The sequence below is a fragment of the Drosophila grimshawi genome, unplaced genomic scaffold (assembly GCF_018153295.1).
Source record: "Drosophila grimshawi isolate 15287-2541.00 unplaced genomic scaffold, ASM1815329v1 contig_848, whole genome shotgun sequence".
NCBI lineage: Eukaryota > Metazoa > Arthropoda > Insecta > Diptera > Drosophilidae > Drosophila > Drosophila grimshawi.
In genome coordinates this window covers 3603179-3625473 of record NW_025063692.1, presented here as the reverse complement: position 1 = coordinate 3625473, position 22295 = coordinate 3603179, and the positions used below count along the sequence as shown (strand labels likewise).

Here is a 22295-nt window from a genome sequence, read left to right as displayed (position 1 = left end):
AAAACCCAATGATGCCACTGCAGCCGGCTCGCTCTTGCACGCAGTGCACGCATGCAACGCGAGATGCCCAAAAAAAAAAAAAAAAACAATAACAAAAAAAAAAAACAGAAAAAAAACGAGCAAAGTAACACATAAAATATAAAAAAATAAACGGCAGGAGCAGGTTGCAAAAAACAAAAACGCCGTCGCTGTAAAGCCTAGAAAGCCTAGCAGGGTGGTCTGGTCAGCAAACGTTCGACGCCCAACAGCGGACTCCCTTTCCCCTAGCTTCCTTTTCCCAGCCAGAGCCACTGCAATGACATTGAATGCAGTTGCCAGCTAGGACACTGGCGAAGGACATGCCAGACATGTGGGAGGCCCATTGCGCTCTCTCACACACACACGCACAGTTCAGTCGCTGTCGGCGTCAATCCACCCCTCCCGCCCCCAACCACCCCTACCACCCACTAGAAGAAAAATCGACAAAAACCAAAAAAAAAAAAACATGTTAAAAAATAAGCCAAGTGAAATTGCACACACAAATGTAGAAATTGTATTCCCCTATATATGTATAAATATATATATTCATATATATATATATATATATATATATGTATATCTGTTTTTTTTTTTTTTTTTGTAAATTTTGCTGCACGTTTTTTGTGCGTGTGTGTGCAAAACAACCCCCAAAAAATGCATGCACACGCATGCAGCAACGATTATCTGACCGAGCACTCAACCACTCGAGTCGCCTCGACTCAACTCGACTCGATTCGACTCGACTCGACCAGTCGCTGTGGCAGTTATGGGCGTTTTTTATGCGCCTACACAAAAACAAAAAAAAAAAAACAAAAAAAACATTTTATAAAATGCATTTGCAGTTGCAGTTGCAGTTGCAGCAGCCGCTGCTGCTGCTGCTGCTGATGCTGCTGATGCTGCTGCAGTCAAAGTTAATGCCGGCGCAACCAGCGGGTTTGGTGCGGCAAGGTCGTGGCAGCAGCAGCAGCAGCAGCAAAAAAAAAAGAGGACAAAACAACCAAAATAAATATTAAACGCAGGGCAACAATGTGGAAATTATATAAAAATGCGCTAAAATGTGCACGCACATGCAATGTCGCACACACACACACACACACGCACACACATACACACACAGACATACTTAGGCTTAAAAAACAAGTACATACGCGCATTTATGTGTTTGTGCTTTTTTGTGTGTGTTTTTTTTTTGTGTTGCCTGTTTTTGGGCGTCGCAGCGAATTTGGGCAGCCAACGCGGCGTATGAGTGTTTTTGTTGTTGTTTTTTTTTGCAATTGGCGCAAGTAGGCAACGGTAAGTGTGTGTATGTGTGTGTGTGTGTGTGTGTGTGTGTGTGTGTGTGTGTTGGTGTTGGTAATATGTTTGTTTAATAGGCCTACAGCCTATGTATGATGAAATTTGCAGGAATACATCAGTAATACATAATTCCCCATCCACATAGCCAAACACACACATAGAGAGCGAGATAGAGAGAGAGGGAGACAGAGACAGACAGAGAGAGAGAGAGAGATAGAGAGAGAGAGGGAGAGGCATTACATATTTGTAAATGTGTACAGTTTATCCATCTAGCTGTTCAGTATTTTAAGTGAATACGCATTCAAAGTGGCAAACGAATATTAATTGGCCTTTTAAGGCATGGGGCATATCTTTGCCGTTATATCTGACTTGTTGCGTACTTGCAAGTGCAACTCTTGTCACGTTGCACGCAACTCAGCTGCGATTAGAAGCAACAAATACTTGAAACATGAACATGAACATCGCACACTCATACTCATACTCGTACTCATACTCACATTCATACTCATTGATTAACCAGCTTGAAATGTTGGCCTCTATTGCCATCGATGGGTATCGATATATTTATCAATATTTGCGAAACGGGCGCAGTTATCGATCAAATGAAATATGGCATACAGGAAAACTTATAATCCAAATTTGGAGTCTCAGTCTAAATGAACTCTGCTTCTGATGCTGTTCAAGAATATATATGCGCCAAAATATATAAATATATATGAGAGTTAAGAGTGATAGGAATAGTTCAGCGAACAGCCGCAAAATTTGTGGCTGCGGAAATGGTAAAATGGAAAACGGAAGTTCGTTCTCTCTCTCTTTCTCTCTCTCACACACATCTCTTTTAATAAGAGCGCTGCATCTAGCGCATCTTTGAAAGCTTTTTGCTTTGCTTGTGCTTCTTCTTGTTGTGGCTGTTGTTGTTGTCGAAGAGAGCACAGGGTGACTCACGCAGCAGAGATCATGAAGCGGCCTACTTAGTAATAGTAGATATATTTGTCACCCAGCAAGCAGCTCATCTTCTACACGCAACACACGCAACACACACACACACCCATAAACACACACACACACCCATAAACACACACACACACGCTGCAATTGGGTGCAAATCGAATTATAACAAGATTAAACTTAATTATGAGCTGACTACTGGCGCCATCTATGCGCAACATTCCGCAAACGGGTAGCTCAAGTACATGCATGCAATCTACACATGCACACACACACACACACACATTCAAGTATGTGGGCAACTAAATGCAAACAACGGTTAATGCTGTGTGGGCTGCCAAGTAATACATTAACATTAACATCAACGCGACTCACACACACACACACACACACACCAACACACACACAAGCATGTGCATATAATTTACTTATGTACAAAAATGCCCATGCCTGGGCAAAGCGAAAAATAATAAAAATAAATATAAAAAATTAATGGCTAAAAATTTTATAAAACGAAAAAATAGCTGCTGCTGCTGCTGCAGAAAAAAAGTGACAAAAAACAAAAATGACAGCATTAAAATTAAAAAGCATGTCCAAAACTTTGCACATACACACACACGCACACACACACGCACACACACACACAGATACACACAGACTGTCACTTTGTCCAGCCGATTGCATTACACGCACGAAAATAAAATGCAAACGCGGAGGCTGCCTGGACTGGGAAAGAGCCAGCCCGGATGTGCTGGCCGCCATTGCAATTTCGTTAGCCACACACACACACACACACGCACACGCACACACACACACACGCATACGCACGCATATTTGTGTGTGCATTTCCATTTGGTTCATTTTTATTCTGGTTGTTTTGCTCGTTTTCTCTACTGACATCATTTTTTTCGCCTTATTTTTGTGTTGTTTTCACTTTTTGTTTTGTTTTGTTTTGCAACAACGCTTTCCGGGTGGCGCCAAATTACACATACGCCCCGATCAACCCATTCTCTACACTGTACACGAGAATGTTTGGTGCGTGGCATGGGCAGAGTGGCCAGTGGGGAGTGGCGACGGGCGGAGTGTGGAGGTGGGTAGTTATAGACGGATGGACCGTAGGCAAAGTGCGTACCCAAAACTCTCCTGCTCTGTTTTGCAGCATGTGCTGTGTATGTTAGAGCGAGCGAGGGAGCGAGATAAAGAGAGAGAGAGAGAGAGAGGGAGTGAGTGTGAGTGTGAGTGTGAGAGTGGGAGAGCGTGACAGAGTGATAGAGTGTGTGCAGCAGAGAGAGAGAGAGCGAGGTAGAGAGAGAGAGAGAGAGAGTCAGTCAGCAGTCAGGAATAGCATATAAAAATGCGTGCATTGGAGCACAGAGTATGTGTAACATATACATATACACATCTGTGTGTGTGTGTGTGCGTGTGTGTGTGCAGATGTCTATGTAGCGATGGTTAAGGAACCGAGCAGAGCTGAGAGATCGTACAGCCAAATTCCAAATACGCCAAGTTCGATTTTGTTGCTTCGGTGGTTGCATTTTGCCTTTTTCTTTTTTTTTCTTTTTTTTTTCTTTTTTTTTTTCTTTTTTTTTGGCATGTCCAGTGCGTATAGTTATCTATTATGCACACACACACACACACACACACAGACACACACACACACATACAGTTTAATTTGTTCTTTTGTTTGTTTGTTTTTTGTTTTTTTTTTTTTTGTATGCTGTGGGCTTATATAAACATTAAATTGCTGTGCCTACGCCTAGTTATTTACTTATAGATTTTTATTATTTTGTATTTTAATGCGATTTTACCTTTATTTTTATTTTTCATTGTGTTCTTTTGTATGCATTTATCAATTTAATTTGCCCACACATATGCCCACACATATATACATCTATATATGCAGCTAGGATGTACTTATACACATACATATAAACAGCCTCACTCTTCCTCTCTCCCTCTCTCCCGCTATCTTTCTCTCACTCTGTGTTGCTATAAAAAAAAAGGTGTCATTTTTTAATATTTTTAAAATAATTTAATACTTACTAGACGCGGAAAAAGGGCTTTTGACTGGCGAGTGAGCGAGGGTGGGTGAGATGAGGGGGCGGGGCGGGGCAGAGATAGCGCTAGTGTGCGTGTCTGCTTTAGCCAGCCACGCCCTCGCATTTGCTTTCTATGCAGTTGTGTTCAAAACATTTCAAATTGCTTTCGCACCACTGCATCTCAATCGGCTGCAACAGTTGCGCCCCCTGCATCCCCAGCAGCCCCCTCGGCAACCAACTGCAGCACCTGGTCAAAAGAACTCAACTGTTTAGACTCTAAGCAGTAATGCGTCTGTCAAAGCTTCAAATCTAAATACTTAATTGAACCCTGCTCCACACACATCTCTACACTCTGCACCACTCCTCTCCACTCGACTACTCTCCATCAGTCCAATTGTTTACCTTTCAGCAACTAATGCGTCTGTGTCGCAGCTTTCATACTTAGTTGCAGGCTGCTTGGATGCATACATCTATTCTACACCACTCTATTCTACACCACTCTATTCTACACCACTCTATTCTACACTATTCGATTACTCTTCAACACTCCAATTGCTTACCCTCTGAGAGGTTTCTCAGGGAACGCATTTGAAAGCTTTCATCTACCAGCATCAACATCTACTCTACACTAGACAACTCTACTCTTCTCTACACTGATCTAGTACGCTCCTTCGTCATTGCTTTGTTGTGTTGTGCTCATGTTTGTGTGTGTATCTGTCTGTGTGTGTATCTGTCTGTGTGTGTATCTGTCTGTGTGTCTGTGTGTGTGTGCCTTAAAATACACTCAAAAAGAGAAATCGCGCACAAATTCGGCACAAAGCAAACAAATCTGGCGAACAAATGCAAAGTGCAAAATGCAAACAGCAAAGAAAACTCAAACTTTCAACGCGGCCGCCTTATGCAAGTCTCTATATACATACATACATACATACATACATACATACATACATACACACATATGTACATACATAAATATAAACAGATTTGTCGACACACACACACACACACACACACAGATACACACATTGAGGAAGAGGCTTACATGATTTAAGGGCGACGCCAATGGGGAATCATCTTCATCTTCGTCTTCAGCTTCAGCTTCGTGTTTGCCTTCGCCACTCGCCGCTCGTCTTTTGTCGTTCGTCGTCGATCATACCCCGCCATCCGCCGCATGCTCCCCGCGTCACTCGTCACTCGTCCCATGTCCCATAGTCTGTGATGCGCCTGCGCGCCCTGCCAACGCATAGAAAGCTGTGCCCAAAAAATAATACAAAAAAAAAACAAAAAAATGTTCAAAAATGCGCTCTCGACGGCAACTAAGTGGATCTGGCAAATGGGTCTTGTGTGTGTGGGGGGGAGGGGCAGGGGTAGGGGGAGGGGGGTGCGTTTGGAGCGCAGTTGCAGGCCCGGAACTCGTTTGTGTGTGCCAAATATTGCAACTCACAAATCTTGTTCTTTTTACACAAAAGCTCTCCAACAAGTTTATGCAAGTGTGCGCCTGTGTGTGTGTGTGTGTGCATCTGTGTGTGTGTGTCTTTTATCTCTTCTTCTTTTCTTGATTTTATATTTTTTACTTTTTTTTGCGTAATTTTTGTGTAATTTTTGTGCAGCGCATTCACACACACACACACACACACTGAGAGAAATGAGTGTGTTTGTGTGTACTCGCTGCAGTGCATGTGACTAAAATGCTTGCTGTTTTTGCTTGTTTTATTGTTGTGCTTCACATGTGCTTCGTTGCGTTGCGTTGCGCTGCGTCTCCCAACATTTTAGCAAATGACTTCACTTATTTATTTACATTATGGTCGCTAAGCGTTCACCCCTTGCCCACGCTTCGCTCTACCCCCCTCCCCGCTCCCCTCTGCCACTCTGTCGCTGCACATGTGCCGATCATCATCAATGTCGCAGTTTGTTCCTACCCCTGCCGCTGCCCCTGCCCCCGACAAGCTCTTCTCTTGCGGTTCGCTAAAACCGAACGGCGAACGGCGAACGGCGTTGATAATTTCCAAAAACAAACTCGGACGACGAACGCGTAGCCGAGGTTAACGGCTTCAGTACAACTTTTTGAGGTTTCTCTACACACACACACACACACACACACACACATACACACACACACAGACACACACAGGGAAGCTTGCAATTGTGATCGCAGCGCAGCGACCTAGCGAGGGCACACTGAGAATTTAGGAAGTACGAATGGATGGATGCCTGTTGCCCCATTGGGAAGAGCGAGAGGGAGAGAGGTAGCAGAGTATGCACACACATACACACGCACACACATGCATGAATACAAAGCTTTGTTTGCGTGGCTCTGTGTGCGTGTGTGTGTGTATGTGTGTGTGTGCTTGCTTGCATATTTCAAACTACTGACTGCGATCTTCCCCTCCTTACAGAATGCGACTCTCTCTCTCCAAAAGAAGAAGACACAGAGAGAGAAAGAGAGAGAGAGAGAGCAAGAGAGAGCGAGCTTCATAAGAGTTGAGTGTATTTGCCAAAAAAAAGTGATATTTTTTTGGCAAAAGTTGCCTCTATCTCTCACTGTCTCTCTTTCACTCCGTTTCTCTTTCACTCTTTCTCTCTCTCTCTCTCTCTCGCGCGATCTGTATGTGTGTGTGTGTGTGTTTGGCTCACCAGCACATTTGCACCCCTATCGATGCCCCCTGGACTGCAACGACGTCGGCAGCGCTGCCGACTGCAACTGCGACTGCAACTGCGACTGCAACTGCGACTGCAGCTTTACATAGATCGCCTGGCTTCGCCCCGTTTCGCTGCTTTGCTCCATGCAGCAGAATTTTTAATATTTTTTTTATTTATTTATTTTTTTTTTTGGTAGTTCAAAGACCGCAGTTTCAGCAGCGGCGATAAACAGCAGTGTGACTTTGCTTTGCGTCCCCCGCCCCTTGTTGCTTTTTGTTTTGCTTGGCTGCTGCTGTTGCTTCCGCCTATTTCCGAGCCAAATCCCTCCTCTCCTCTCCCCTCCCCCAACAGTGAACTGAACATTTTCGTGCCAAATGCCAGCTAATAATCGAGAGCTCATTTCATTTCTATGCAAATAGAGAAAACTTGAATGTCCCGTAAGCTATTAGCTTTCTCATAGATCGAAAGCTCGAACGGAGCCAAAGCTTTAGGCAGGCACTACAGCAGCCCCTGGCTGACTGTACAAGTGCGCAAGATCAGCGTTGCAACTATGCGAGAGGGAGATGGAGATGGAGCAGGAGATGGAGATGTAGATGGAGAGAATTGGGGATACACGCTGCTGCTGCCTACTGTCTACTGCCTACTGGTGATTTCTGCTTAGAGAGCTTCTCAATTTCATTCTCTCCTTTGTTTTTTCATACTCACACACACACACACACACACACACACACATGCAAGCCTATGCATTCTCAGATTGAAAGTCAAAGCTGCTGTGGTGGTGCAGGAAAAGGTCTTTAGATTTACACAGCATAACATTTTTGTTTTCGAATACGCTTTACATTCTTTTCGCATACATGCAAACAACTCACACACACACACAGACACACACGCACACACACATCATTTTCGGCTCATTCTTGCTTTTCGTAGATGTCGGCTTCGAAATTGAATTTTAGTTTTTTTTTTTTTTTTTTTTTTTGGGGCTCTCTGTTCTGTGGATTTGGGATCAATGCACCCGTCTCAACTGCTCAGAGTCTCCCCTCGCTCACCCGTCTCCACTCTACACTCTCCACTCTCTACTCTCCGCCTGTGTTTGCTCTATTTGCGCGCTTCTCTTGCACTTTGAAAAATAATTGAATGCTTTGTTTTTTTTTTTGTTTTTAGTTTTGTTCGCATGTAGACGAGGCAGACGAGTTGAGGGTTCCTTTAATTTAGTATCACTTAATCAATGAAGAGCGAGCAAAAGTACGATACGAAATAAAAGACAAAATAAATAAGTGGAATATGCATATATATGTATATACACAAAACGGACTGAAATGAGTGAGTGAATAAGTTAAGACACACTTTGCTTGCTTGCTGGCTGGATGGCCTTTTTGGGTTGCAAAAGTCAAACAAACTCCTCAAGCCTCAAGGTGATCCTCTTTTTTTATTTTATTTTTTTCATTTTTTTTTTTTTTTTAGCAACTATTCAACTTTTTAGCTCTTCTGCTCATATCGTCGTATAAGCGAACAAATGGATTATTTGCCAGCGTTCAAGGTAAACCTTTGAGCCAGATAGCTTAATATATATATATATATATATATAAATGCATTTACTTATTTATAGTGTAGTACAAACAGGCCAGCAATTGCCAACAATTCAGCCTCAATTTACAATTTTCCATTTTATTTAATATTATTTGGAGTGTCAAAGTTGAAGTGAGAATCGTGGATTCTGATAAAGATACTTGTATTGTAATAATGTTGAACTGTGGACTATTTGTTCACCTTAATAACAACATTAAATAACAAAATTAAATAAAATTATTATTGCTATGGAATATATTTTTGGAAAAAGCTTTCACAATTTGTATAATTTGTTTTCCTTACATTTATAAAATGATTTCTAAGGACAAGGAAAACTTTATAGTTTTCAGGGCGATTTTCTAAAGTGCAGAGTGCCGAGTGTAGCAAGTTCAAAATACACATCTTTAATAAGGTACGCACTTATTGGAACTTAAGTGTCACACTACCTCACCACCCCCCCCTGGGATTTTAATTATAAACAAGTTGGCCAAAACTTTCACAGGCAAATTAAGAAGCCGTCAATTCGAGTCTGATGACATGAATGATGTGAAAAACAAACGATTAACGAGTTAAATGATTTGTCACACGCTAATAAAGACACGCATATAACATGAAGCACAAGCAATTTAACACATTCACACACCATACACACACACACACACACACAAATGGAATTAGCCTATGATGGGCCATAATCAGGAATCCTGCAGGCGGCAAAACAATCCTTAAAACTACCAACAAGTTCAAAGTTCAAAAAGGCTGAAATGCCACAAAATCAACACTTACACATATACCACAAACCACACTCACACACACACATTTATGTAGATATTCACAGGCTAAATAGAGCGACCAACTGTGGGATATGTGAAACGAATAGAAAAGGGGAGAGGAAGAGGGCAGGGCAGGGCAGGGCAGGGGAGGGCGAAGGGGGGTATGGGGCAGGGGCAAAGGCAGGATTTAGAAGTGTTGCCAAGAGGCAAACCGCTTAAGTGCGCCTATAAAATTACTGTGAAAATTTCACACTAAAACTTTTACCCTAACTTTCAGGCAAAAACCCACAAAAGTAGGCGGACTTGATGATGATGTTGTTGATGATGTGTATATGCGTGTGTGAGTGTCTGTGTGTGTGCGTGTGCGTGTGTGTGCAAATGAGCTGGAATTTTAGGGCACAAATTCATCATAAAATCACTTAAAATGATATTAACAACCCTTGCCCTTTGCCCCTTGGCCCCTTGGCTTGCCTAACCCAATCGCTTGCTTCTCTGCTTCTGCTTGTGCTTTTTGCTCTTGTTAATGTTGTTGTTGTTGTTGTTGTTGCTGTTGCTGTTGTTGTTGCCCTCCCCAGACAGGCCTATCCCACATGTGTTCAAGTAATTGCGTGTCAAAACTTTTGAACCTTTGGCCTTGCCATGACTTGCCTAGCAGCAGCCAACAGGCAAACAAACGAACCCATTCCGACTGATTTGAATCCAATGCACCCCTTGCTCACCCTTTCGTCCTTTCGTCCTTTCACCCTTACACCCTTTCACCATTTGTCCCGTGGCGTGCTGCATGCCTATTTTATGGGCGTCACTGCCTAATCCTTTGATGGGCCTAATCGTGGACGTAGCCCACTACTCGCACTCGCACTCGCACATATCATGCTAATTTGCGGACAGCCAACTTCGTTTGACTTGGCTTCCGATTCATGTCCTTCCTACAGTCCCTGACCCTTCTCCTTCCCCTTCCCCTACCACTTTGCCGTTTCTTGTGCGTTGTGTGTTTGTGTGGAACGGCAACCGGACACCCCATAAAACTAAACTAAACACACACAAAAGGATGGACGGACAGACGGACAGACTGCCGCCCATATCAATAAATGTGCCCAAGCACACACACTCTCACACACACACACACACGCACACAGTTGAATGCCTTATGCTCGCCCATGTGGCACGCTTAAGGCAGCAGCACAGAGACAGAGAGTGGGAGAGAGAGAGAGAGAGAGATATGAGATGTTGAGGCGAGAGGATGTCGAGTCTTGTGGCGCCCACTAGGAAGCAGCAACAAAAGTATCATAAAAGTGTTAAAAATCATTTTGGGGTTGACTTCCGTCTTCCGACCTGGGACACAAGCCACACAGGACGGGGTGAAAGGACAGGCAAACAGACAGACAGACAGACGGGTTAGCAGCTTGTCCAGGCGACTGCTTAAGTGGCTATCATTAGTGCCTAGCGATTTGAGTGAATATCTTTTACCAGAGCATCCACAGCAACGACAACTACAAACAGTTTGACACTTGACATCCGCAGCTAGTTGGCATAGTTCGAATTAAAATGCAGCAAGGGTTATGCCGTTGCTATGCATGAGCGACTGCGCTAATTAATTTACATAATACCTGCGAGACTTGGTTGAGATGATGCCACGTTTAGAGCGGCTTACCCACGAGTGAAATTGCTTGACGCCGTCGCAACACGCATGCCACTCGGCATCGGGCTCGTGCTTCTTGCTCCTTTTACACTGGAGGCCCGGCACTAATCCCTCCCCCAATTTATTTGCTTTCACCCAAGGGCAACCTTTGCAACCCACTCTTCGCCCCACACCCCCGGGGTATTTGGCTCGACTTCCCTTAACACATTTGGGGGTCAGTCCATCTAGAACGTGCTGGGCGTTGCGTGTGCCGCAAAACCAAAAACCGAAAACCGAAATCCGAGAATTTCACTCTTGAATTTCTAATAAATTCATAGTAGTCAGAGAGTTCTGAGTTCTGTGCTGCTTCGAGTCGTCTTGGGCAAAGCTATCAACGTTTGTTGTGTGTGTGTGTGTGATGATTATGTGTGTAATTTCCAATTATGACTTCCTTTGACGTCCTGCAGCAAACGGTTTATGGTTTATGGTATGTGGCAAGTGGCATGTGGCATGTGTTTGTGTTGCCAGGGCAGAAACAAAGAGAGATAGTCGACCAGCTGGTGGTCTTTTGCTCTGCTTGCCTCAACATTCTAGATACGACATTGTAATAGACTCGTCGACTTTCAGGCATTTGCTCTAATTTGAATGCTCACATATATCTTAGACTGTGTGTGCGTGTGTGTGTGTGTGTGGGTGGGTGGGTGTGTGTGGTCTGCAACACACACACACATACTTGACCGACCACAAAAGTATTTCACACGCAAACATTCCGGCCTGGGTCAAGGGGTGCCACAAGGAAGTGGCAGTGGTTGTTGGGCTTTTCTGGGTCTGAATTGTCTGAGACCCTGGGAAGACGAGACCCTATTACATACAAAAAATCAACGACATTCTTGTCTCCGAGCAGCTACTTTTGCTGGACTCGTACTCTATACTCTCTATACTAGTCCTGCCTGCCATTGTTGTTGTGCCCTGTAATCCCAGATTTGCTGGTGTTCATGCGAGTCTACGCTTCTCTACCAGTCTCGTCTGCCTGAGACTCAAGTCGGCCACCGGCAACAACAAACTGCGTGGGGTTTCCTTCACTCCCTCCCTCTTGCCCTTTGTGTGTGTGTGTGTGTGGACGGGTGTCGCAGTCGCATAATTTGTAGGTCATACATATTTGGCATGTTTGACATGTTTCCTTGGTGTTTTACATGATAAACACTTAAGGGTGCTGACAAAACCAAACAAAACAAAACCAAACCGAAGCAATGCGAAGCGAAGCAGAACAAAAACACGCACAGGCTAAAAGACAAAGACCAGTCAAGCTTAGGTTTAGGCTTAGGTTAAGGCGTCTGTAGGATACTTGAGTTGTTGCTTCTGACTGAATATACATAAGTATATATACATATATATATATACATGTACATATATATATATATATATATATATATATATACAAATACTTCCCACATGTACTTTAGATTGAAGAAACTGCTTCATCTCGTATTTGCAGGGAAGAAACTGTTTCTAGATCTTCGTCTAGTATTTGCAGAGAAGCAACGTCTTCGTCTAGTATTCGCAGTGAGGTCGGGAGATCGCCTTGATTTGACCAGACCAGAGTTGATTAAGACAAAAGCTAAAGCTAAGGTTAAGGCTAACTGCTGAGGTGCAGGCTGTTGTTCGGTTGTATGTTTGGACGTATGCACATATTTTAGTGGATCAAGCTTTAACTGCTAATTAGGGATTTCGCCTTTCGTGTCCAACTGATGAGTTAGATGGCCAGCAGATTGGGCAGCAACAGCAACAGCAACTTGGCCAAGTGAAATTGTGCTAAAAACTTCAATCAAATGACCAGGCAGACACTGGACTCTGAAATAACCAGTTTCCCCCCTCAGGGAGCAGCAGCAACAGCAGCAGCCGCAGCAAGGGCCAAGGGCCAAGGGCTAATGGCGGGTGACGGGGTGCCGGGGCCGGTGAGGTGAAACCGGTGAAGCCCAAAACTGAATTCGCCTTTGCAAACTAGTTTTCTTACTTAGTTCCGCGTCAGGGTGCTGCGCTCCTCTGTCATTGCCATTGCCAAAAAAAAAAAACTCAAGCTGAAACATTTTGGTGCGCCAGGTCACGTTGCATGAACATTGCCAGCGTCATCATCTTCATTGGGGTTGGGGAGGGGGTAACACAGATAGCGACAGAGAGCGAGAGAGAGAGAGAGAGAAAGAAACTTGCGTTAGTTGCTCGAGCTGAGAATGCACTTTTCAATTTAAACGTAGCCCGCTCAATCTTTGGCTCTCTTTTCCTCTGTTTCTACTGCTCTTCCTCGCTCTCCCTCTTCCTCTCCCTCTCCCTGTCTCTTTCTTTTTTTAGTTTGACTTCTGTGCAGAAAACGAGTATCAACAGGATAAGGGGGCACATCATAATAATGAAGAGTGTGTTCCCGACTTTTTTTTTGCTTTTTGTTTTTTTGGCGATCATCACAGTGCCTGCTTTCTATATAGGTCGTTGCAATTTAATACTTGGATTTCATGTTTGCTTCGGTCGCTGTGTTTCCCCCCTGCATTCCCCCATTCCCATACCCATACCCATACCCATACCCATAACCATACACATACACATAACCATACACATTCCCTTATCGTTTGTATTGCATTCAATTTTTTGTTGTTGTTGTGCCCGGTTTCGGTTTCGTTATCGTGCCCAGTTCAGTTTCTGCATCGCTTCTTTTCGGCGCCCCTACCACCTCTCAGCGCATTGTACTGCTTCGCTCCTGCCCCGCCCTCCATCGGGCTTCGGCTTCGCATTCGCCTTCGCCTATGTATGCCTGCATGAATGCAGCTGAGCTTTGAAATCTTTTAGCGAGACATAGTTAATGCAGCCACTGAAGCAGCCGCACCACAACAACAAAATTGAAGTAACCCTGGCAGTTTGTCGAGCCAGTTGAGCAGTTGAGCAGTTGAGAGTTATCAAACTGGTTTCGATGCCACACATATTCGTTGCATTGTTATTTGCAATGAAAAACACCTCGTCGTTGGCGAAACCACAATTTGAGCTTTGTTCGATATCTATCAGGGAAAGAGACGCACAAACTGCGACACAGAGAGAGAGAGAAACAGAGGAGTAGAAGTAATACGTAACGGTCTGCTGATCATTCTGACCAACTATTGAGCCTCTGCCCGATTAAGTCATCATCATTGTAGTTCAATTGAAAACTGATCGAGCTGAAAGCAATAAGCAAACTTTTTTTTTGAGAACCTCTGCATGGAATTGTAAATTTGGCCATTGGGATCTACAATTCTTGGGTATAAAACAGTATTATCCAGTAAGTCTCGATAATCCTTGCATCGATTGTTGTTATCATCGATGGTGTCAGTTATCGATTTATCGAGTATACAGAATAGAATGATGTTAGTTAATGTTAGTAAACGACAGGCGGAAGAAAGCATTTCTCATAAATTAAATAATTTGACTGGCCAGAAACAAGAGCACATTCAATCCAGCCAATGCAAACAATAATTTTTAGAAAAATGCTTGCTGAATTCGAAATTCAATGAAATTAGTAGCTCAGCTTTTATTTTACACTTTAGCTGAATGTTTTGAGTACATGAATAATTTATAAAAACAATGTAAAATGCTTGTGAAGTCTACAAATACTAATGTTTAATAATAATAAAAGTGTAACAACAAATCATATAAAACAAAACCTTGAAATTTAGAAAGCTACAACTAAAAATGACGCAAATCTACTTTCTGAATAATATGGTGATTATTGGCAATTTACTAAAATTTGGGCCGACTTTTGATTAATGTACATGCATGTATAGATATATGTATAGAAGTATGTATGTATGTAGTATATGCATTTTATTGCTCTACTCTGAATAGTTGACTGCCTGACAGCGAGGATGATGCTGGGATGGGTGACAGGGTGGCAGATAGATAGATAGATAGATATGGGGCACAAAGTCGTGTACATACATACATGTGTATATATTTATGTGTATGTGGTTGCCAGGATTTGTGGCGTGTGCAACAGGCTTCGGTTGGGCTACGGCGGGAGGGCGGGGTCGATGCTTATACGGTTGACAGGCTGGATAACAAGGGGCTGACCTGACCGGGCGTTAGGTGGCTGCTGCCATGGGAGCGCTTAGCTAGTGCTCAAGGTCAACCTCCATACGAGTCCATTTTGTACAACAGCTGAGAGAGCCCGTTCTTAAAGCAGGCCATCAGGCCAACAGGCCAAAACAGTCAACAGGCCAAACAGCCAACAAACAACTTGCAACCTGTTGAAGAAAGTTTTAAGAGCAATAAAAGCAACTGTGGAGTGACACGTCACGGCGAAAGCCAAAAGAGAAAGCTAAGCCACATGAAAATCCTTTATATTTTCGGTTTTCGGTTTTCTGTTTTCTTTTCTTGTTATGCGAACAGCGGCATCGACTGCGGCTGAGGCAGCAGCATCGAGCATCGGGCTGCGACGGCGACTGCGACTGCGACTACAACTGGCCCTTATCTCGAAAGGAGCAAACACACAGACACACACACATATACAGGCGTATAAACATGTGTAGACATGTAGTCGCATGCATAGCAACAAACATAGACATGCTTAGTCTAGTCAGTCATATATATATAAAGACATCGCCTCTGGTCAGCAACAGCAAAAGCAGCGGCAGCAGCAGCAGTAGCAGCAGCAACTCAGCTTACAGGTGGTTTGTGTGAGCAAGTGGCGTGTGACGTCACAATCACAGTCACACAGTCCCAGTCACTGTCAGAGTGAGAGTGAGCAGTGTGAGAAGTGTGATGAAGTGGGTCGCAAGCATTTGTCACTAATTACGCTCGCAGACCAATTAGTTAGTCGAGTTAGTCATGCGAGCAGAGCTAATGCAAACGAAGCAAAGATCGATTATTTTGTTTGGCCAGGAACGGAACGAAACGAAACGAAATGGAATGGAACACAACGGAACGATTGGGCAAGTGGGGTAATGGAACTAAACCTGTAGTCGCATTTCGCCTGCTCGTCGGTCTCATTATAATCTTTGTACCTGTCTCTGTACCTGTCCCTGTCCCTGTCGCTATCGCTGCTTTAAGCTGCTGCTCCATTTGCGCGTATCCTTTGTATCCTTGAAATTTTTGCACTATTTTTTTTTTTTGGTGTAGAAATTTATTTGTTGCCACATTTCAACATGCCTTTTTGGTACGATTTCTGGGCCGCTGTTGTTGTAATTTCTTCCTCTTATTTTTTTTTGTTGCCGTTGATGTGGTAGCAGCGAAAAACTGGCCGAGAAAAAGAAAAATTGGCATTGAAGCTGCGCGCTGACAGTGACGTTGACGTCAGCGTCGACGTCGACGTTGACGTCGACATTGGATTTGGCGTTGCCGTTGCCAATGAGCAAAAGGAGCTGGTGGAAAAACGAAGGCGATGGAACGAAAACGAAAGTTTTGTCTACCCACATGAGGACACGGCGGTATGTAAGCGTACACACACACACACACACGTTTACACACTACTAGCATAAGGAAGCTGCGCTGCTGAGGTCGACGTCGACGTCGGCATCGACGTCAGCGCCAAAGTGCGCACGTTTCTTTCATTTCGTCTCGTTTTCTTCTCCATTTTTGTATTGCCCTTGTGAGTTTTTCTTTTTTCTTTTTCTTTTTTTTTGTTGGTTTTTTCCATTTTTCTTCTTTTTTTTTGCTGCTGGTTGCTGGTTACCGAAGCTGCCCCGCGTCTGCAGCAGCTACTGTTATTTTAGTCGTTTTTATGCGTCGGATTTTCCCATTTTCCTACTGCGGCCCCCACAACTCCAGCTGAACAAGTTTCCCTTCGGATTTCGCAGCATCTTACTGCGGTGCAAAGAGAACTTGTTGGGACTCCCACTCGGCGTATTCTCTTCGCATTTGGCGCTCTTAATGTAGTTTTAAGAGTGCTTTAGTTTGGGCCACACAGTCTTGGACTTCAGCTTTGGCATAAACTGATTTATATCTACTTTGATGGCTCCCCCATCCCCAATTCCCCAGCCACCCACGTTGCTGATTTGGTTTAGTTTGTTTTGGGTGTGCTTTGGTTGGCTGTGCAGTGAAGAGAACTACAATTCGCTTATGGATGGGCCCGGGACCAAGACGCTCGTAAGTGCGTAAGCTTAAAGCGACACTTGAGCTTTTGTGCAAACGATTCGAAGCTTTGCAAACGGGTGCGAAACTTTATCGCAAACTTGATCGTCAACCGATTTTAGCCGAGTCGCAAACCAGTCTACCGTTTCATGATAAATCTGTGTCTACTGCAGGCAATCAATCATCTGCTGAGGTGCACTTAAAACATACTTAAGACACCAAACTGTAGAAGATATCGAATATGCAATGATATTGCTGAGAAGCACTTGTAAGACGAGATATGCGTTGTATGTCTACACACTTTCATAGATATTTTCAAGCGGTCTTTATTTGTAGAGAAATCCACATTTCTTATTACGTATATATGTATGTTAGTTTGAACGATGCAATATTCCGTATCATATATATCATATTTCACATATTAATTGAATGCATTTTTAAATTGCATATATCGTTGCAGATTTTATGGCTCACCATTTCAAAGCGGACACAAAAAGAATAGGTGAGCAACGGCTAAACATTCCAATTGTCGAAATTTTTGACACAAATTCAGCAGCTACAAGCAAAGTGAAAAACAAAAGAAAAGGGGGAAAAAAAGGAAAAAACCAAACAGAAGTGGATATAATACCCACTGACGACAAGCGAATCCGATGGTGCCCAAAGGGCCCCCCTCCCTCCCGGCCCCCGTCGCCAGGGGACAACAAAAGAAAAGAGGAAAACGTGCGGAAACTGTTGCCAAAAAGGAGCAGGCCAAATTTTGCAGTCAACACAAAAAGTTACACTACAAAACGAAAGAAAACTGAACGTCCTTCACAGTGTGTTGTGGATGTGGATGTGGATATGTTCGAGGATGGAGAGGAGGAGACGGGGACGAAGACGGGGACGGGAGCGTAGGTGGCTTATGGAAGTGTGCGTGCTGGCCAGGAGCTTGGCGCCACCTGTTGACAGCAGCATGCGATGCGACTGGGCCTTGGCCTAGGAATGAGGTTGGGACTGGGACTGGGACTGGGACTGGGACGGGGACTGGGACTGGGACGGGCACTGGGACGGAGACTGGGACTGAAGCTGGGATGCAGTTGCACACAAAAGAAAGGAGCTGTAGCGTGCTGTTGTGGGTCTGCCTGTCAGCAACAAGACCAAGACCAAAGTATTGTTCTCCACAGCCGGATAAGCGCAGCAACCGGCACTTGCCCCCCACAAATACACCCCAGTTTCCAAACTCGACACCAGATTGCTTTACACACACACACTCACACACACTAACACTCACAGAGTGGAGATGCAAGTATCAGGAGCACAGCAATGCCAACAATGAGAATTCGGAAAACAGCAGAATGGCAACATTTGACTTTTAAGGACACAGCTGGTTTGCCAGAGAGGTAAGTGAAGAGCGTAAAGAGGAAAATGGAGAGTGGAAATGGGCTAAACTCGCTGCAGGTGAGATGCACCAAAAGCCAATGAACGACTAGAATCAAAATAATGTTCAGTAAATTAAATATGGAGAATTCAGCTCATTGTCCGTCTGTCTATAATATTCCGATTACGTATATAACCCTGATACTCTCGAGAGCATAATTATAAATTAAAATTGGGAAATGGAAATTGGTAAAAGGGACATTTTCAAGTTGTGGAAGAAACATTTTCTTGACCAAAAAAATGTTTATGAAAACTCATCTAAAACTTTAAATAGCCAGGCTCAAACATTCTAAATATATTAGCTGCTTTCGTTTTTTTTATTTGTTACTCTTCAATATCTATGCCGACCATAAGAATTGAGAGCACTTCCCCGTCTGCCCTCATTTAAGTCTGCAATGCTTTCGAAAGGGAAATTTGACAATAAAACTAGAAACTCTAGAATATATTTTGCCATTGTCTAATTCCTTAAATAATTCTACGTTCACATTGGGAACCGCTAATTTTGTTCAGCCAGAATCGGAAATTACGAATAATCCAAGCAATGCAGCAATGTTTAATTTGTCTTTATTTTATCTCTAATATCATATTACTTTTAAATATGCAAACATTAGGTTTGATCCACATCCAAATCGATCAAAGGCAATGGAATTTGGAACTAGTTTTGTTAAAACTGAACCGTTTTTCGAAAGTAATGTTTGTCATGTCATGTTTTGAACTTTAAAAGAAAAACTGCATTTCAAGCGAGAAACACTTTTACTGCTTTTCACAGGACGAAACGACTTGTGTTATTGTTAGTTGCTTTATTATTATGTATATTCCATCTGAATTTTGAGCGCACTTTCCTAATTAGAGTCGAGTTACACGGGACAGAGAATCACCTGTGGAACGGCAGCGTTTGAATTAGTGAGCGAGCACTATATAAGCATAATGATAATCAGATAAATGAATAGGATAAGCTTGATGCTTGGGGCATATGGCAACCATGCTCTGTAATTTGCCCTGGAAATGCGCATAACGAGCCCATTCCAGCATCCACAGCCACATCCACATCGACATTCGCATTCGCATTCACATCGAGCTGCTCAAATATGCATTGAGATTCAGAGTCGTTGTGAGTGGCACTCACATTTGGATGCGGCTATATTCGTACGCGCTTATGCGTTGTTCACATACGCGATTTACAGTTATGTGCGCCACAAATCGGCATCAAAAGCGCTTAGCTGCCATCTGAGCGCCACTCGCCATCTGGCCGTGGCTGTGGCATGAATGTGTTGCCGTGGATGTGCCATTGATATGGCTATGGCCATGGCTATGGCTATGGCTATGGCTATGGCTATGGATCTGGATCTGGATCTGCATGCAGCATCTGTACAAATCTCCAGTTGGCCATGAATTATTCAACAGTTGGCATACGCATACGCATACCTCTATATATATATATATATATATATATCTATATATACCTCTATACCTCAATACTCACACTCAAACACACACTTACATTCACTCTACAATACAATACAGTTCATGTTCATGTTCATGTTGATGTTGATGTTGATGTTTGTGTGTGTTTGTGTCTGAAACTATGGCATACAATTTGCAACTTTCGTGTTGCGGGGCAAACGTTACTCGAAATTGACTACGCAACGCACTCCAACGCCCCCTCTCCCCCTACACACACATTCACTCCTGTTCCCCTCCCCCTTCTTAACCTACCCCCCCGCAATTGTCGTGGCCCACGCGCAGCTATCACGTGTGCGTTGTTGGCGTTGTTTGCCAAATCCTTTTTATGTTCACATTATGTAGTTCGCACGCATTTGCTATCTATGGTCGTTGGTGGGGAAAGGGGCGAAAGGGGGTAGGGATGGGGCACATTTGCTCACATTTGGCGCATGAGGCAAGCGTCATTCAATTCCATTTCCGTTAGCTGAACTGAACTGAACTGAGCTGAACTGAGCCGAGAGCTGAACTGCGAGCTGAGAGCTACGAGCTACGAGCTACGAGCTGAGTGCTGTTGAGCCGAACGTCATTCCGTGCGCCATATAACCCAAGTTCAATTACCTGTTACAGCCGTTAGATGAATTTCTACGGCCAGCACATGCTTCGACTAGTTGAGCACTGTGGGGCAACATGCCCGCCTCTCCCTCACTCTGCTCTGTCTCACTCCTAGCAGCGGGCGCGAGCATAGCAAGTGCTGCTCTGTTATTGCCATGTGAGTGTGAGTATGAGTGTGTGTGTGTGTGGCTTTTTTGAATATTTGAAATGTTTTTGTTCGCGCCACGCCAAAAGTGGAAGAAGAGAGGAGTGGCAAGAGCAAGAGCAAGAGCAAGAGCAAGAAGAAGAATAACGACACACTTTGGCACGCATTTGTGATAAACATAAATGAGCTTAGAAATGAACCCCGGAGGATAAGGCCGTCGTACGCACAACACTCACACACACACACATGCCAAGACATACACACACACATGCCAAGACATATCCATGCATAGTGCAAAAGAAAAGAGGTGGTGGAGTGGGTGGGGGTTGGGGGGGGGGGGTGCTGTGTGGTAAGGGGACAACAGGCCAATACTACAGTAGGTATCAAGTATCAGGCCAACACAACATTATACAAATGATATGACATTAGATAAGCCTAAGTGCAAATTGGCTTACAAACCGGGATTTGTCTGCGCCACAATGCTTGGCGCCTTTTGTTCTGCCTTTATTTAGGCTTGCTTTTTTTGCTTTATTCTGTTTTTTTCTTATTTTTTTTTTGGTTTCGTTGGGGGCACCCATCGAGCGATGAACATGAACACAACGTGAACAACATCGACAACATCGACAGCTTCAGAGCCAGCTTGCATCTCTTTTGCATGTTGCTCCACATGCTTATCACAACATTCGTGGGGGGGACTGTGTGTTGCATGTTTGATTATGTATACGCCGCGTTGTCTACAAAAGCCAAAACATCCCGAGTTCGTTATGTGTTAAATATATTATAGTGACTAGCTCGATGTGTGTCAAACTCTCCATCTCTCTTTCTCTTCCTGTTCTCTGTCATTCTAGCTCTCTCTCTCTCTGTCCTAGTTACCTTTCCCTCGCTGTGTCCCCCTACTTGCTCTCGCAAAGGCTAAGCCGTTCGATGAGCCGCGTAAACAAAAATCCTGCGAATCTCCTGCAGATTGAGTTGGCATTACTATTACTCTGATATAATCTAAGCGTTGTCATCCTGACTGGAATCCAAGCAAACAACAACAACAACAATAACAACAACAACAAGAATACCAGCCTGTTGAGCATTAGCCTCGTAACGGCAGTTTATTGGCCACATTGCTTTTAACAATGTTTTAAGGCCAGGCTGTCAAACCGAAACGAGTTTTAGGTAACAATTCCGATTCTGATACGTAAAACATACAATATAAAATTGTGGTCAAGATTTCGGTATTCTTTCAAACTTTTTTACGCTGTTCACATTTGATTTTTGGCTAAGAAAATGCTCGGAGTATGTTATAATCCTGATTCCGATTCCAAATCCGGTTTCAGCTCCTGATTGATGATGATTGATGATTAACTGATGACATACGAAGATTGAAAAACGGTGGAGTTGAAAAATACTTGGGCATAACCAGAATTGAAGTGCCCAACAAAATCTGGACAAACGATTTGAGCTTGACAAGCAGCTTTAACTTATGCTAAATGATTATTATTTTTATTATTATTAATGGGCTGATCTGTACTGCGTACTGCGGCACCTAAAATGTAATAATTGGTGGCATTCACAAATTATTATTGCAAGTACAGATAAAAACAAGATACAAGGGTCAAAATGCGGGAGTGCATCAATTTTCAAGCCAAACAACAACCACAACAACCACAACAACCAGAACAACAACAACAACCAATAACAATAAC

At 43.5% G+C, this 22295-nt stretch overlaps 1 protein-coding gene and 1 long non-coding RNA gene across 5 annotated transcripts in view; one reads left to right on the top strand and one right to left on the bottom strand.

Annotated features, from left to right (window-relative positions):
• LOC116805971 overlaps positions 1 to 22295 on the bottom strand; it is a 69577-nt gene that overhangs the window by 1120 nt on the left and 46162 nt on the right. The window contains exon 3 of the long non-coding RNA XR_004365474.1: positions 5344 to 5552. This is a non-coding gene — a long non-coding RNA (uncharacterized LOC116805971). The remainder of the gene's footprint in view (positions 1 to 5343; positions 5553 to 22295) is intronic.
• LOC116805970 overlaps positions 1 to 22295 on the top strand; it is a 116533-nt gene that overhangs the window by 68604 nt on the left and 25634 nt on the right. The window contains exon 3 of one of the 4 annotated variants that reach the window (XM_032741401.1): positions 17446 to 17487. In XM_032741401.1, the coding sequence (XP_032597292.1) occupies positions 17446 to 17487 (42 nt within the window). The other 3 variants (XM_032741399.2, XM_032741398.1, XR_004365473.1) reach the window with 3 other exon arrangements.